We start from the raw sequence: 14,399 nt of genomic DNA on the forward strand, positions 1-14,399 counted from the left end.
ATGGGTCCTCACCTAGCCTGACTGAGTCAGGGACACCTGGATCCACAGATCTCTCCTGTTATTTGTAGATAAACAGGGTGGGTATGTGCTAAGGAGTGCTCTGTGGGTCACAGAGGACAAGGTCACACCCCCTTCCTTGGACAGGCTTTGCTCTGAGGTAGAGGCTGGTTTCTCACTTTCTCTCTTTTTCTTTCACTCACTTCTCACCCTTTTTCTCCCTCTCTATTTTACTGAGAGTTTAGGCTTATTCTTCCTTACTTAATTTTTATCTTCAACTCCTCTAGTAAAAGAAAGCTCTAACTGGGCTATGTGGTCCTCACAAGCCACACTGAAAATCTTAGGAGGCTTAAAAAAAACAAAAAACAAAAACTTTTTTTTTTAATCCATCCTGGTAATGGAATGAATTGAAACCAGAACCCACCAGACACGCAAGTCTAGCCTATTTTAGGTAGCTGTATCACTGAGCTACCTTCCCATTCCCTCTTATGCAACTCTAAGGGTCCATCTCCCACCTCCTCAAACCTTAAATTATTTATTCATTTATTTATTTTTAGTTAGAGATGGATGTTATAGTTAAAGTTTCCTCCCAGGGTTTCATAAACTGACTTCCAGACCACTCACATATAATCGAATCAAGCCTTTATTGAAGCACACTGGTGGCGGCTGACCAGAACATAAAGCTGTTCTCCTGATCAGCCCCAAACAATTGCAAGGGCACTCCTTATAAGCCTGAAAACCGCAAAGGGATGTTCAAGGGGTCTAGGCAATGCAAGCAAGCCAGGTTACAGAAGTGGGAGAGTGCAGTCAAGTGGAGGGAAGCCTAACCAATCACAGTTAGCCCAGTCACCCCAGTTACAGAAACAGAGCCCCATTACCCTAGTTACAGAAACAATACCCCATTAGGTAGTTTTGTGTTCTTAAAGATTTCTATAGCAAAAGGAAAAGAACATCTTGCCCCAGTCATGGCTCTTCTACTTGGCATGGTTGTTTTACAGGATGAAATCATAAAACAAAATGGAGGATGAAATCATAAAACATTTGCTCCTACTATCACATGGACACAATAATTTTGTCTTATTTATTTTTACATGGTGCTGAAAATCAAACCCAGTGCCTCACATGTGCTAGGCAAGTACTCTACCATTAAGTGATAACCACACCCCCACCTCCTGATACTTTGGGTCTCCCAAGAACTGATCAGAGATGAAAAGTAATACATGACAGAATAAGCCTTCAAGTCATTAAAAACAATCTGATCTTCCTTTGAACTTTAAGCTGGCATGCTGGCTTGTTTGTTAACTGGGGTCTCTATGTGGTTGGGTCACAAATTCCTCACAAGTGATCTTTCCTCCAGTGACAGGCTTGTGTCACTAAACCAAACTTTATCATTTCCTTTCAGCAGAAGAGCTCTGAGTTCAAAATCTGTGGTACTAGATAGTCTATTAAGAGGGAAGAATGGAATGCATCTACTGTGGTTCATTTTCTTTTCCTTGGGGGCAGGGTGGATTGGTGTTTCTTTAGTTTCTTTGTTGTAGGTTCCAAAGAAACCAACCCAGGGGATCTGGCACCCTAAGCTCCTTTAAGCTCTATCATGGCTGTGCTGTTCTCTCCACTGCTGGCCATCATGTTTTTGTTGTTGTTGTTATTTTTGTTTGTTTTGTTGTTGTTGTTCTTTGGACTTCCAGCTCTGGCTGAGGAAGAAAAAATAGAGCCCTTTGGGGAGCATGGGGGGGACAAGCTGGGCTTCTTTCTGGTTCTTTGTTTCTATAGTTCTTTCCTCACTGGGTCTGCAGAGCCCATTTCTTTGGCTGTGGTTTTGCTGGGAATCTTTTTCATCTATTCATTCATCACTAATTAGAAGAGGAGGCATTTGAGGGCCTTAAGAGAATCATAGTTACTCCCTCCGTTTAACCACGCTTCACTGAATTTCTTCACTTTGACATTCAGAGGACTGGGCAGAAATCACATGGAGTTAACACCCCCAGCAGGCCCTCTCAATGCTTTGTGTTTTTATTTTATTTTGTTTGGTAGGGGAGGGTGTGAGGTCCAGCAATGGAGGTTGACCAAAGGAGATAGATTTTAAAAGGCCGCTGAATGAGGCTTTATTTGAGATGTTGCTCCAGGGCAGAACTTGAACAGACAGAGTGAAGAGGAGAAGGGTCAGAGGAGAAAACCCGTGGGAGCTCCATGGGACTGGAAGTTTATGGGACTTATGGCAGGAAGGGAAGGGCTTGGGACAGGAAAAGGTGTTTTTAGAGTCCCTTATCCCGGTAAAGTTGGTTGGTGGAACTGGATGAAATCCAGGATTGGCCAGAAGACTCTGCTGATTGACAGGTGTTTCTTTCCCATGCTAAGGCTCCTTGGTTCTTTGTTCCTCAGTAACCGCCACAGACCTGACAGAGGGTACCAGGGATTGAATTTAGGGGCACTCTAGCACTGAGTCACATCCCCAGCCCTGTTTTGTATGTTATTTAAAAACAGGATCTCACTGAGTTGCTTAGCGCCCTCGCTTTTAGCTGAGGCTGACTTTGAACTCCGCCTGCCTTACACCCCCCCACCTGCCCCTCAACACAGCTGCTGGGGCGAAGCTTTGTTTGAGTCTTCACCAGTTCTAAGCTGCCAGCACCTGGGGACATAGGACCCAGATGGAAACTGCAGCTCAGATTGGACCCTGCAAAAGAGACTGGCCCTGCAATCCAACCCAACTTATGGATTCTCCTGGGGTGGAGGGATGGGGGAAGCGGGGAGGAGGATATCCTGGGGGGGGGGCTGGGGGGCTGGGGGGGGCAAGGCAGGGATGGAGCTCCACTTCCATACCGTCCCTTCGCCCACCTGGGGTTCCCCATCTAGGGTCACTCCTGGCAGCTTCCACACCCCGGCCTCCAGAGCCACAGGGCACTCTTCAGTATTCTCTTCAGGATCCCCAAAGGAGGCTGCAGTGCCACTGCAGCTGGGGCGGTCCAAGGGTCCAAGGGAAGAGCCTAGCTCATGTCTAAGGCCACCAACCAGCCCTCTGCAACTGCAGACTCCCCAAGCCCCCAGGAGACCACCCTCATCCACCAGAACTCCCAGTACTCTCCGGACTACCTTCACCATGGGAGAGAGGGGGAAAACATGTCCATTTTATAATAAACCTCAGTGGCAGAGAGGTGAAAATAGGACAAGGGGAGCCGCTTCGTGATGGGGGAGGTACTGTGGGGGCGGGAGAGCAAGCCTTTGGTGCTGTCTGGCCTGGAAGGCATGCTGCCATTTTGGAGGCGTTGTGGGTGGGGGCAGCACCACCCACAACCGCAGTACTTACACAGCCCGGCTTTGTCCCAGCCCGACCTGTGCAGCCCTTAGAACCAATTTGGCATGCACTGCTTCTGGAGATCTATAACACTGGCAAAGGGGGGAATTGGACCCATCTCTGTGAGAAAAGAGGGAGAGCGAGTGCCCCATAGGCCCCTCTACATGGGTACTTCCCAGCCGTCCCAGGGCAAAAAAGTTAATATTAAATATTCATTAAACAAACTTCCATGCTTTCACCATAATCACAGGGACACTGACATAAAATGTTAAAATGGATTAAATGTGTTACACCTTGTGGCTGGGGTTGTGGCTCAGGGGTAGAGTGCTTGCCTAGCATGTGTGAGGCCCTGAGTTCAATCCTCAAAACCACATGAAAATAAATAAAATAAAGGTATTGTGTCCAACTACAACTAAAAAATAAACATTTTTTAAAAAGGTGCTACACCTTATCCAGAAAATGTTTCCATTGCAGGAAAACAGGTCATACATTGGGGATCTCATGAAGGACTAATGAATGCTAAATCTAGAGATATTGGGTGGACATTCTCGCATAGCATCAAAATATGTTCACAGAGAGGGCATAGGCTTGGACATCATCCATTCATACCCTTTATACTGGTATAAAGGGGATTTTTTTACCCCCAATCCTAAGAATGAATTTAGGGCCAATCCAGGACTCCATATGGAAAATAGGTTTGACTCAGGAGACTTTTGAGTCTGGAATGATGGGTCAAGTTATGGGAATATAAAATATGTTCTTTACCTTAATGCTTCCTTTTGTAAAGTGTTCTACTGAACAGCATATGTATTAAATCCCTATGTTTTATTAACTGGGCCTCTCTCTATTCTCCCTCCTCCTCCTAGTACTGGGGATTAAACCCAGGGCTTAGTGTACTTTAGGGAAGTGTATGGGAGGTGGTCTAGAAGAATGATTTGCATTCTCTTTCTGGTGAGCAGAGAGGCTCTAACCATCACTGTCATAGTGACCTGGTCCTGGAGGTAGAGGACAGATCTTCAGGCACAGGTGTGCCATCCTGCAGCCCCTTGGGTCAAATTACACTCACCTGTCCTCTGTAACCCTACCCCTCCTGACATTTTTGGATGGAACTTTCTAAGAATGAGGGTTCCCCGAATAAAAGCTAAGTTAAGAACATGCTCGCTCTCTCTCGCCAGCCTACTGTGACTTTTTCTCACTCTCCCACTTGGGGAGATTGAGGCCAAGAGTATAGGAGCTGTTCTGAAGCTTGATTTAAAGGTAAAGTGTGTGTCTATGCTTTATTTGGTATTCCCAGAAATTCACAGGAGCGAACTTAAATTCAGCTGCCTACACAGGTTGGGGGCAGCAGAAGTGGTCTGCCACTGAGCGATATCCCTAGACCCATGGTCTGTTTTTTTCGAAAAATATTTATATTATAGTTATAGTTGGACACAATACCTTTATTTTATTTAATTACTTTTATGTGATGCTGAGGATCAAACCCAGGGCCTCGCACATGATAGGCAAGCATTCTACCACTGAGCCACAACCCCAGCCCAACCCATGGCCCTTTTAAAATTTACAACTGCTCCAGTGATTGCAGCTTCAGAAAATCCATAGCCTGTTTGGGCATATTTTGAGAAAGCCTGCCCTATGACTTTTTAAAAGTATATTTATTTTTTAGTTCTAGATGGACACAATGTCTTTATTTTACTTTGTGTGGTGCTGAGGATCCAACCCAATGCCTCACACGAGCTAGACGTGCACTCTACCTCTGAGCCCAAACCCCAGCCCATGCCCTATGACTTTGTGAGCTGCAGAAAGCATTTCAGTTTATGGCTTTCCTCCCTTCCATACCAATTGTCTTCATTTCCTTAAGTTTTTTTAAACAAATTTAATGTTATATTTTTTATATCTTTATTTTCTATTTTTATTTTTATGTGGTACTGAGGATCAAACCCAGTGTGTCACACATGCTAGTCAAGATCTCTACCACTGAACTACAACCTGATTCCTCCTTAACTTTTTTTTAGTTGTAGGTGGACACAATAAATTTCTTTTATTTATTTTTTTAATGTGATACTGAAAATCAAATCCAGTGCCTCACACATGCCAGGCAAATGTTCTACTACTGAGCCAAAACCCAGTCCCCCTCCTGAACTTTTTGATGGTGAAAAAACACATGTCAAAAAGGCTGGGGGTGCAGCTAAGTGGTAGAGCATTGGCCCAGCAAACTGAAAGGCCCTGGGTTTGCTGGCCCTACCCTACATTGCCAAGAACAACAACAACAACAACAAATGACAACAAAATCACTCACCATATATTACCACTATCACTGACATCCACATCTATGATTATTTTCCTGTCTTCACAACACTGAAACATCTCAACCAGTGGTAAAAATAGTGTCTCTCCATTCATTGCTTCTAGCATGGAGTGTAAGATAACAAAAGATCAGGCATGGTGGCCCATTTCTTCTATCATCCTAGGGACTCTGATGGCTGAGAAAGATGGGAAGATCTCAAAGTTCAAGGCCATCTTCAGCAATTTAGTAAGGCTCCACATAACTCAGTGAGAACTTGTTTCAAAGTAAATAATAAATATATAAATAAATAATAAAAAAGAGCTGGGGAAGTGGCTCTGTGGCAAAGTGTCCCTTTGTCGAGTCCTAGTAACAACAACAACAAACCACAAACAAGTTCTGCCCCTCCTTCTTCTCCCCCCCCCCTCCCAAAACTGTTCCATTCCTTCTTCCTCAGCCAGAACTAGAGGTCCATAGGAAAAAAAAAAAAAAGGTGATGGCCAGGGGATGGGAACAGCTCAACCATGACAGAGCTTGTACTTACTGCTTAGCATGCTAGAGGCCCTGGGTTGGATTCCTTGGGACCTACAACAACAACAACAGCAGCAAACAAGCAAACAAATAACAGACAAAGGAAAGATCAATACCAAAAACAAACACACAATACAAAACAAAACAAAACGAAAAAACACCATGAACCACAGTTGATTCATTTCATCCTTCCCCTTTCTAGGACCTCAAATTTTGAATTCAGATTTCCTAATTAGCCTCTGGGACTAGAGGTGAGTTCCACCATGCCCATAGACAATTTCCTTTTGGGAATTCCCTTTCCATTGTCTTCAATTGATCCAACTGGAAGATAGGGTACTATTGTATCCCAGGAGTGCCATTTGTAATCTAGCCTTAGCAAGAAGAAAGCAGTGCACCTTCCTGGCCATAGTGATTGGCTTAGGCATCAATAAAGATTTATTCTGATCAGTTCCTCAGCCCACTTATTGATTGGATTATTTATTTGTTTGTTTATTTTTGGTGGTTTTGAGTTCTTTATATATCTTAGAGATTAATGCTTTATTGGAGCTGCTGTTGTAAAGATTAACAGACACTTCACAGAAGAAGAAATACAACTGATCAACAAACATATGAAAAAGTGTTCAATATCTCTAGCAATCAGAGAAATACAAATTAAAACTATTCTAAATCATTACTGTCAGAATGGCAATCATCAAGAATACAGGCAACAATAAATGTTGGTGAGGATGGGGTGAGCAAAGTACACTCACGCATTACTGGTGAAATTGCAAATTGGTGAAACCACTATAAAAAGCAGTATGGAGGGGCTGGGGATGTGGCTCAAGCGGTAGCGCGCTCAACTGGCATGCGTGCGGCCCGGGTTCGATCCTCAGCACCACATACAAACGAAGATGTTGTGTCTGCCAATAACTAAACAATAAATATTAAAAAAAAATCCCTAAAAAAAAAAAAAAAAAAAAAAAAAAAAGCAGTATGGAGATTCCTCAGAAAACTGGAAATGAAACCACCGTTTGACCCACTCCAAAATATTTAAAATCAGCATACAATAGTGACACAGCTATATCAATATTTATAGCAGGTCAAGTCACAATAGCTGGACTATGGAACCAATCTAGATGCCCCTCAATAGTAGAATTGAGAAAGAAAATGTGGTATGTATATTCAGTGGATTACTACTCAGCTTCAAGGAAAAGTGAAATTATGGCTTTGCCAATAAATGGTAGGAGTTGTAGAATATCATGCTAAGCGAAATAAAATCAATCCCACAAAGCCAAAGGCTGAATGTTTTCTGTAATATGTGAATGCTAATTCACAACAAAGCAGGGGGCAGGAGGGAAGAGTATTGTTACCTTAAATTAGGTAGTGGGAAGTGGTGGGAGGAGAGTGGAGGGGATGTGGGAATAGGAAATATAGTAGAATGAATCAGACATTATTACTCTATGTATATATGTGACTACATGACCAATATTATTCTGCAACATGTGCACTCAGAAAAATATAATAATATCCCATCTATGAATGATATATCAAAGTGCATAAATGCATTCTACTGTCATGTATAACAAAATAAAACAAATTAAGGGCTGGGGTAGTGGTTCAATTGTAGAGTACCTGGCTAGCACATGAGAAGCCCTGGGTTTAATTCTCAGAACCACATAAAAACAAATAAATAAAATAAAGGTTTTGTGTCTACTACAACCAAAAAAATATAAATGATTATTTAAAATAATATTTTTTAAGAAGAAAAAAACCTAAAACTAAGTTTAAAAATTTATTCTGCAACAGATTGGGATACACGTAGAAGATATGAACTAAGAAATTGCAAAATCTTTGTGGGCAAAAAAGGAAAGAAGTTGGTCAAGTAATTCACTATAAGTTTTATGCAGTGACATTGTAGATAATTTTCTCCCTGCTTTAAAACAAATCATTATTTTTCTCCCCAAGTACTGTAAGTGTTCAAAGATGCTTAATAAAATTTTTAAATGATTAAAAAAACTCTGTCTGGGGTTGAGGATATAGCTAAGTTGGTAGAGTGCTTTCCTAGCATGTACAATGCTCTGGGTTCAATTCCCAGCACCAAAATAAGTTAAAAAAAAAAAAATAGATAGATAGACAGACAGATTAAAAACCTCATTACTCCGCTTCACAGTGCCGCAGTCTGGCTGGGCACAAATAACCGAGTCGCCACAAAGCACTTGTATGTTCAAACAGGAAACTTTATTGCCTGAACTCCACCAGCACTCCAGGCACACGCCCTGGGAACTCTCCCCCACTCCCCTGGGCTGTGCGCGCACTCACTCTAGGAACCACTGGGAGAACTCAAAGGGAACTCCAAAGTAGGGGGCACCTGAGGCAGCAAGAGCTGCCCTATTGCTGGACAGTAAAGGTCATATATACAATTGAATACACAGCTTAACATAACCATCATCATCTCAATGGCTCACTCCTGTCACCTCTCAACCACTCCCTTCTAGCAAAATGCCATGAGTCATAGTGACTTGGCTGTGGCCCTCAACATCTCCTCTATTCTGTTTAATTAAACAACAAGCAATGTGGCTTAGGGAACATGCCTGTCTTAGGTTGTCCCATACTACATATGGTCCTTACTTGTCAGAGGATGAGCTGACCTCAAGGCATCAGCCTCCTGTCTTAGGTTGGTACCACTGCAATTGGATCTTACCAGTCATTGACTACTGGTCCAGCATACAGCCATACTTGTGGATAGGCCTTTGGACCAGTGAGGGGCTCCCTAGGGACACCTCTCAATCACTCCTTCTGGCAAAATGCTAGGCGCCATCCCAACTCGGCTGTGGCTCTCAACAATTTTGAAGTCTAGAAATTAACCACATATGGCTGGGGATGTGGCTCAAGCTGTAGCGCGCTCGCCTGGCATGCATGCGGCTCGGGTTCGATCCTCAGCACCACATACAAACAAAGAGGTTGTGTCCGCCGAAACTAAAAAAAAAAAAAAAAAAGGAAAGGAAAAAGAGATATTAAAAAAATTCTCTCTCTTTAAAAATAAAAATGAAATAAAAAAGAAATTAACCACATACCTGACAACAATTTATTTTTGACAGGGTTGTCAAGATAATTTAATAAAGAATAGTCTCTTCTACAAATAAGGTTAAGATGAATGCTTATTTACAGGCAAAAAATTAGATTGTTGTACAATGATTATCTCAAAGTAAACCACAGAACTAATTTTAATGCCAAAACTATAAAAATTTACACAAAAGCAAGATTAAATATTCATGAATTTAGATTTGGCAATGGAGCCTTTGGCTGCAAAAATAAATTCAACAAAAATGTTTAATCTCTACTAAAATAAAAGTCCTGTGCATAATACTATATTGTCATGGAAGTAAAAAAGACAATATTAACACAGTTTTCTTGTTTTTGAAAAGTTGTGTCAACAAATATTTAACCTGAGCTGAAGGCCAGTTATTTCCCCTTTTGAAAATATGATTAGAGCCATGCACACAACACTTCTGTTTCAGGTTTTCACACTGTAGTGCCCATATGCATCCTCCATATAAACACAAATGACAGAGACCACACTGTTAGGGACAACTTGCACATTCCAGAGTCACCCAAATTTTTTCACCTATTAAATCAATGTGGTTCCATAAACTTTTGTTGATTTGATATAAACTGAAATGTACAAACTGTGTCTTAGGGATCTAGACTGTGATAACCATGGACTGCATATGCTCTCTATGTTCCTTTGTATCAATACATTTTTCTCTTCAGAGCCATATGTAACAGATTGTTTGATCTTTTATCTGCCTAAATGTTGTTGTTTTGTGCTGTAAACAAAAAATATTAAAATTTACCAAAACCTAAAACTGTGAATAAGCAAAACAAAACAAAACGAAATCAAAGCTATGGAAAATTGAAAATTCCATACACCTTTGAGAGGATGCAAAATGGTACAAGTAGTGTGGAAAGCACCTTCATATATTATAAGCAATAAATATATAAATAATTATAATAAATGATGAATTGCAAAATAAATCAAAATTCACACCAGACATGTACAAAAATAACTCAAAACATAGTTAGAAAATAATTTGTATATGAATATTTATAGTTGAATTATTCAAAATAACCAAAAGTACTGGGCTGGGGCCATAGTTCAGGTGGTAGAGTACTTACTTCACATGCACAAGGACCTGTATTCAATCCCCTAGCACTGTGCACACGCACATGCACACACGCACATGCACACACACACAAAATTGATAATAATAACCAAAGGTGCAAACAACCCAAATATCTAATAGCAGATTCACTGATAACTGTCACTTATAGTGGTGCAACCTAGAATCCCAGGAACTCTAGAGGGTAGAAAGTGGAAATCACAAGTCTGAGCAAGTTTATGGAATCCCTGCCTCAAAATGGGGGGGGAAAAAAAAAAGGTCTGGAAATGTTGGTCAGTACAGTAGTAGAGTGCACCTGGATTTATCCAAAATACTTCAAATGACATAATAAAAACCACAACTGATAACTAAAATTTGGTATGTCCACAAAGAATTTTACTCATCAATACTTTAATTAGAATATGCTAAAATATATAGCAAAAATAGCCTTGAAAGCATTATGTTAAGGGAAATAAATTAGAGGAACTTGCCACATACTGCATAGGTCAAATTATTTTAAATTTTATGACAAAGCAAATGCATTGGAAAAAAAAATGTATCTTAGTCATTCCAGGCCATGAGGGAAGAAGAAAATGGAAATGGGTGTTGGAAGGCACTGATTGTTGTATATATCAGGAACTAGATAGTTCTGATGTTTTCCAACACTGTGAATACACTAAATGGTACTGAATTTTACCCTTAAAAAGAGTTATAAAAGTAAATTTAATTTTATGCATATTTTACCAGAAAGTAGACGACATAAGTTTGTACAGGAGGCAGAGAACAGTCAAATCCACTGCCAATAAAAAAGGGCAAACAATACTACCAAAATTGTTTCCTATTAAAATTCCAGTGACATTCTTCATAGAACAAGAAAAAGCAATCATGAAATTCATTTTGAAAATTAACAGGCCCAGAGTAGTTACAACAATACTTAGCAAAAAGAGTGAAAAAGAAGGCATCACAATACCAGACCTTAACTATACTACATGGCAGTAGTAACAAAAATGACATGGTATTGGCACCAAAATAAGACATGTAGACCAACGGTACAGAATAGAAAACAGAGAGAAACGCACATAAACACCTTATCTCATACTAGACAAAAGTAGCTATTCAACAAATGGTGATAGGAAAACTGGAAATCCATATGTAGCAAAATGAAATTCTACCTCTATGTCCCACTCTGCACAAAGATCAACTCAAAGTGTATCAAAGACCTAGGCACTAGAACAGAGACCATGCATGCACCTAATAGAAGAAAAACGAGGCTCAAATCTTCACCAGGTCAGCTTAGGAATTGACTTCCTTAACCAGACCCCTAAAGTGCAAAAAGTAAAACCAAGAATCAATAAATGGAATACATTCAAACTAAAAACTGCTTTTCAGCAAAAGAAGCAATAAAAAACGTGAAGAGAGAATACAGAACGGGAGAAAATCTTTACCACAGGCATTAATCTCCAGGATATATAAAGAACTCAAAAAACGTAACACCAAAAAATAATAATAATAAAAATAATCCAATCAATAAATGGGCTAAGGAACTAAATAGACATGGAAGAAGAAATACTATCAATCAACAAACATAGAAACAAAGGCTCAACATCTGTAGCAATTAGAGAAATGCAAATAAAAACTATTCTAAGATCTCCTCTTACTCCAGTCAGAATGGCAATTATGAAGAATACAAGCAATAATAAGTGTTGGTGAGAATGGGGAGGAAAGAGCATACTCACACATTGCAGGTGGGACTGCAAATTGGTCAACCACTATGGAAAGCAGTATGGAGATTTCTCAAAAAAACTTGGAATGGAACCACCATTTGACCTAGCTATCCCACTCCTTGGCTTGCACCCAAAGGACTTTAAATCACCATACTACAGTGAAACAGCCACATCAATGTTTAGAGAAACTCAATTCACAATAGCTAAACTAGGGAAACAACCTAGATGCCCCTAAATAGATGAATGGTTAAAAAAAAAAAATCAGTGCACATTCACACTGGAATATTACTCAGCCTTAAAGAAGAATGAAATTATGGCATTTACAGATAAATGAATGAAGTTGGAGAAATCATATTAAGTGAAATAAGCCAAACCCCCCCAAAAAACAAAAGCCAAATGTTTTCTCTGATAAGCCAATGATGATCCAACAAGGGAGGGGGGGATGATGAATAAATTTTGGATTGTGCAGAGGGGAGTTAGGGGAGGAAAAATGGTGTGGGTATGGGAAGGATGATGGAATTAGACAAACATTATTACCCTATACACATGTATGATTACCCTACTTTTGTGACTCTGCACCATGTATAGCCAGAGGAATGAAAACTTGTGCTCCATTTTTGTACAATGTGTCAATTCTAAAATGAATTCTACAGTCATGTATAATTAATAAGAAATTGTGAAGAGACACACAAAAATGCAAGTGATAGTTTCTGAATAAAAATTATTTTTCATAATAAAAAACCATTTACATTACTATGCCATGGCTATATGTATATGTATGTGTGTGTGTGTGTGTGTGTGTGTATATATATATATATATATATATATATATATATATATATATATATGATCATTAGTGAAGTGTTGTTATTTTCTTCTTATGACTCATTTATATTTGTATGAGAAAAACATGTCTGAATAGTCATGAATATTGGATATCTGTCAATTTTCCCTATATACATAACTAAATGTAACTTAAACTATATTTTCATATATTCACATTTATATACATAGTAGCACAATTCACAATGGCCAAATTGTTGAAGCAGTTCAGATGCCCATTAACAGATGAATGCATCAAGAAATCTCTCTCTCTCTCTCTCTTCATCCATCTCTCTCTCTCTCTCTCTCTCTCACTCACACACACACACACAGTTTTACACAATCATAAAGAAATTTTAAATATTGGCATTTGCCAGTAAATGCATGGAAATGGAGAATATTATGCTAAGTAAAACAGATTAAAAAAATCAAGGGTAAAATGTTTTATCTCATATGTGTCAGCTAGAGCAAAACTAGGAAAATGTGATTGGATATCATAAATATACAGGGGAGATTAGAGATTGAGAAAAGAAGGGACAGGAATGGAGAAAAATGTGGACAGAATTGAACAAAATGTTATTTGCATATATGAATATAACACTGTCAATTACATATTTTTGTATATATAAAATACCAATGAAAAAGAAATAAATGAGAGAAAGAAAGATTAGTAGATTAGACTAAGGGGAATATTAGGAGGAAAGATGGAAGAGAAAAGAAGGTAATGAGGATTAAAAGGGAAAAATCAAATTGAACCATGTATAATTTTGGCAAAATAAACACAATTAATATGTATAACTAAATGTTGTAATTAAAAAAATTCTTTTTTTAATTTGTTGTTATTTTGGAAGTGGTAGGAATTACACTAAGGTTACCTCACAAGCAAGGAAATTTCTATACCACAGAGTCATAAACCCGACACAAATGTATGTTTCTAATCTTTATTTTTGGAAGAACATCGTCACTCTTTCTCGTATTTATTGTTTTAAGCCATTTATTATTATTAAAATAACCTTCTCATATCTTAAGGAATACTCTTAACACGTTAAGAATTCCATTGTTCAGCCAAAACTTTGTACTATTTTGCATTTGTCTTGTATAATCGCTTGCATATCTAATCCAAAATCAAACCTTGTTTCTCTAATGATCAATGTCATCAATCTCACCAAATATTCAGTCCTCTGGACTTTACAGTCTCCTCATTCTTGCATTGGCTCCAGCTTAGGGTTGATAATACTCTAATCTACACTAGAACATAGGCCTTCATTTGTATCAACCACACACCTACACAAAACCTTGTGCTGGGATAAACAAACAAAAAATGCTGTCATCTGACATTTCCATATTCATACAGAAGCAATTGTACAAGTCACCTCTATGAGAAATAAGCCACACTGACAAACAATAATAGGAAAACACAACCCTGACAAATAAGTAGAGAACAAAGAAAATATTTGACAACTTATTTTTAGATTGTCCTTACAAATATGCAGATATGTTCATGACAAAATCCAATTTAGATAGCCATCTTTCTGTCTATAATTTTATTACCAACTCCACTTTTTCAAAGTCCAACTCTCATAGGTTTGCCACAGCTTTTATTCCAAGTTCAC

The 14,399-nt window shown here is 39.1% G+C and overlaps 1 protein-coding gene across 2 annotated transcripts in view; it reads right to left on the reverse strand.

Moving 5' to 3' along the window:
• LOC124106412 (zinc finger protein 420) overlaps positions 1–14,399 on the reverse strand; it is a 73,053-nt gene that overhangs the window by 54,461 nt on the left and 4,193 nt on the right. Inside the window, exon 1 of one of the 2 annotated variants that reach the window (XM_058585455.1) lies at positions 8,782–8,917. The exons of the other annotated variant lie outside the window; for it this stretch is intronic. Coding sequence (XP_058441438.1) covers positions 8,782–8,788 — 7 coding nt within the window. The 5' untranslated portion in view covers positions 8,789–8,917. Of the gene's footprint in view, positions 1–8,781; positions 8,918–14,399 lie in introns of those variants that run through there. 2 annotated transcript variants of the gene reach the window in all.

This window comes from Marmota monax, unplaced genomic scaffold (assembly GCF_021218885.2).
Source record: "Marmota monax isolate L192 unplaced genomic scaffold, Marmota_monax_Labrador192_F-V1.1 WCK01_AAM20220418_F8-fsc00798, whole genome shotgun sequence".
Taxonomy (NCBI): domain Eukaryota; kingdom Metazoa; phylum Chordata; class Mammalia; order Rodentia; family Sciuridae; genus Marmota; species Marmota monax.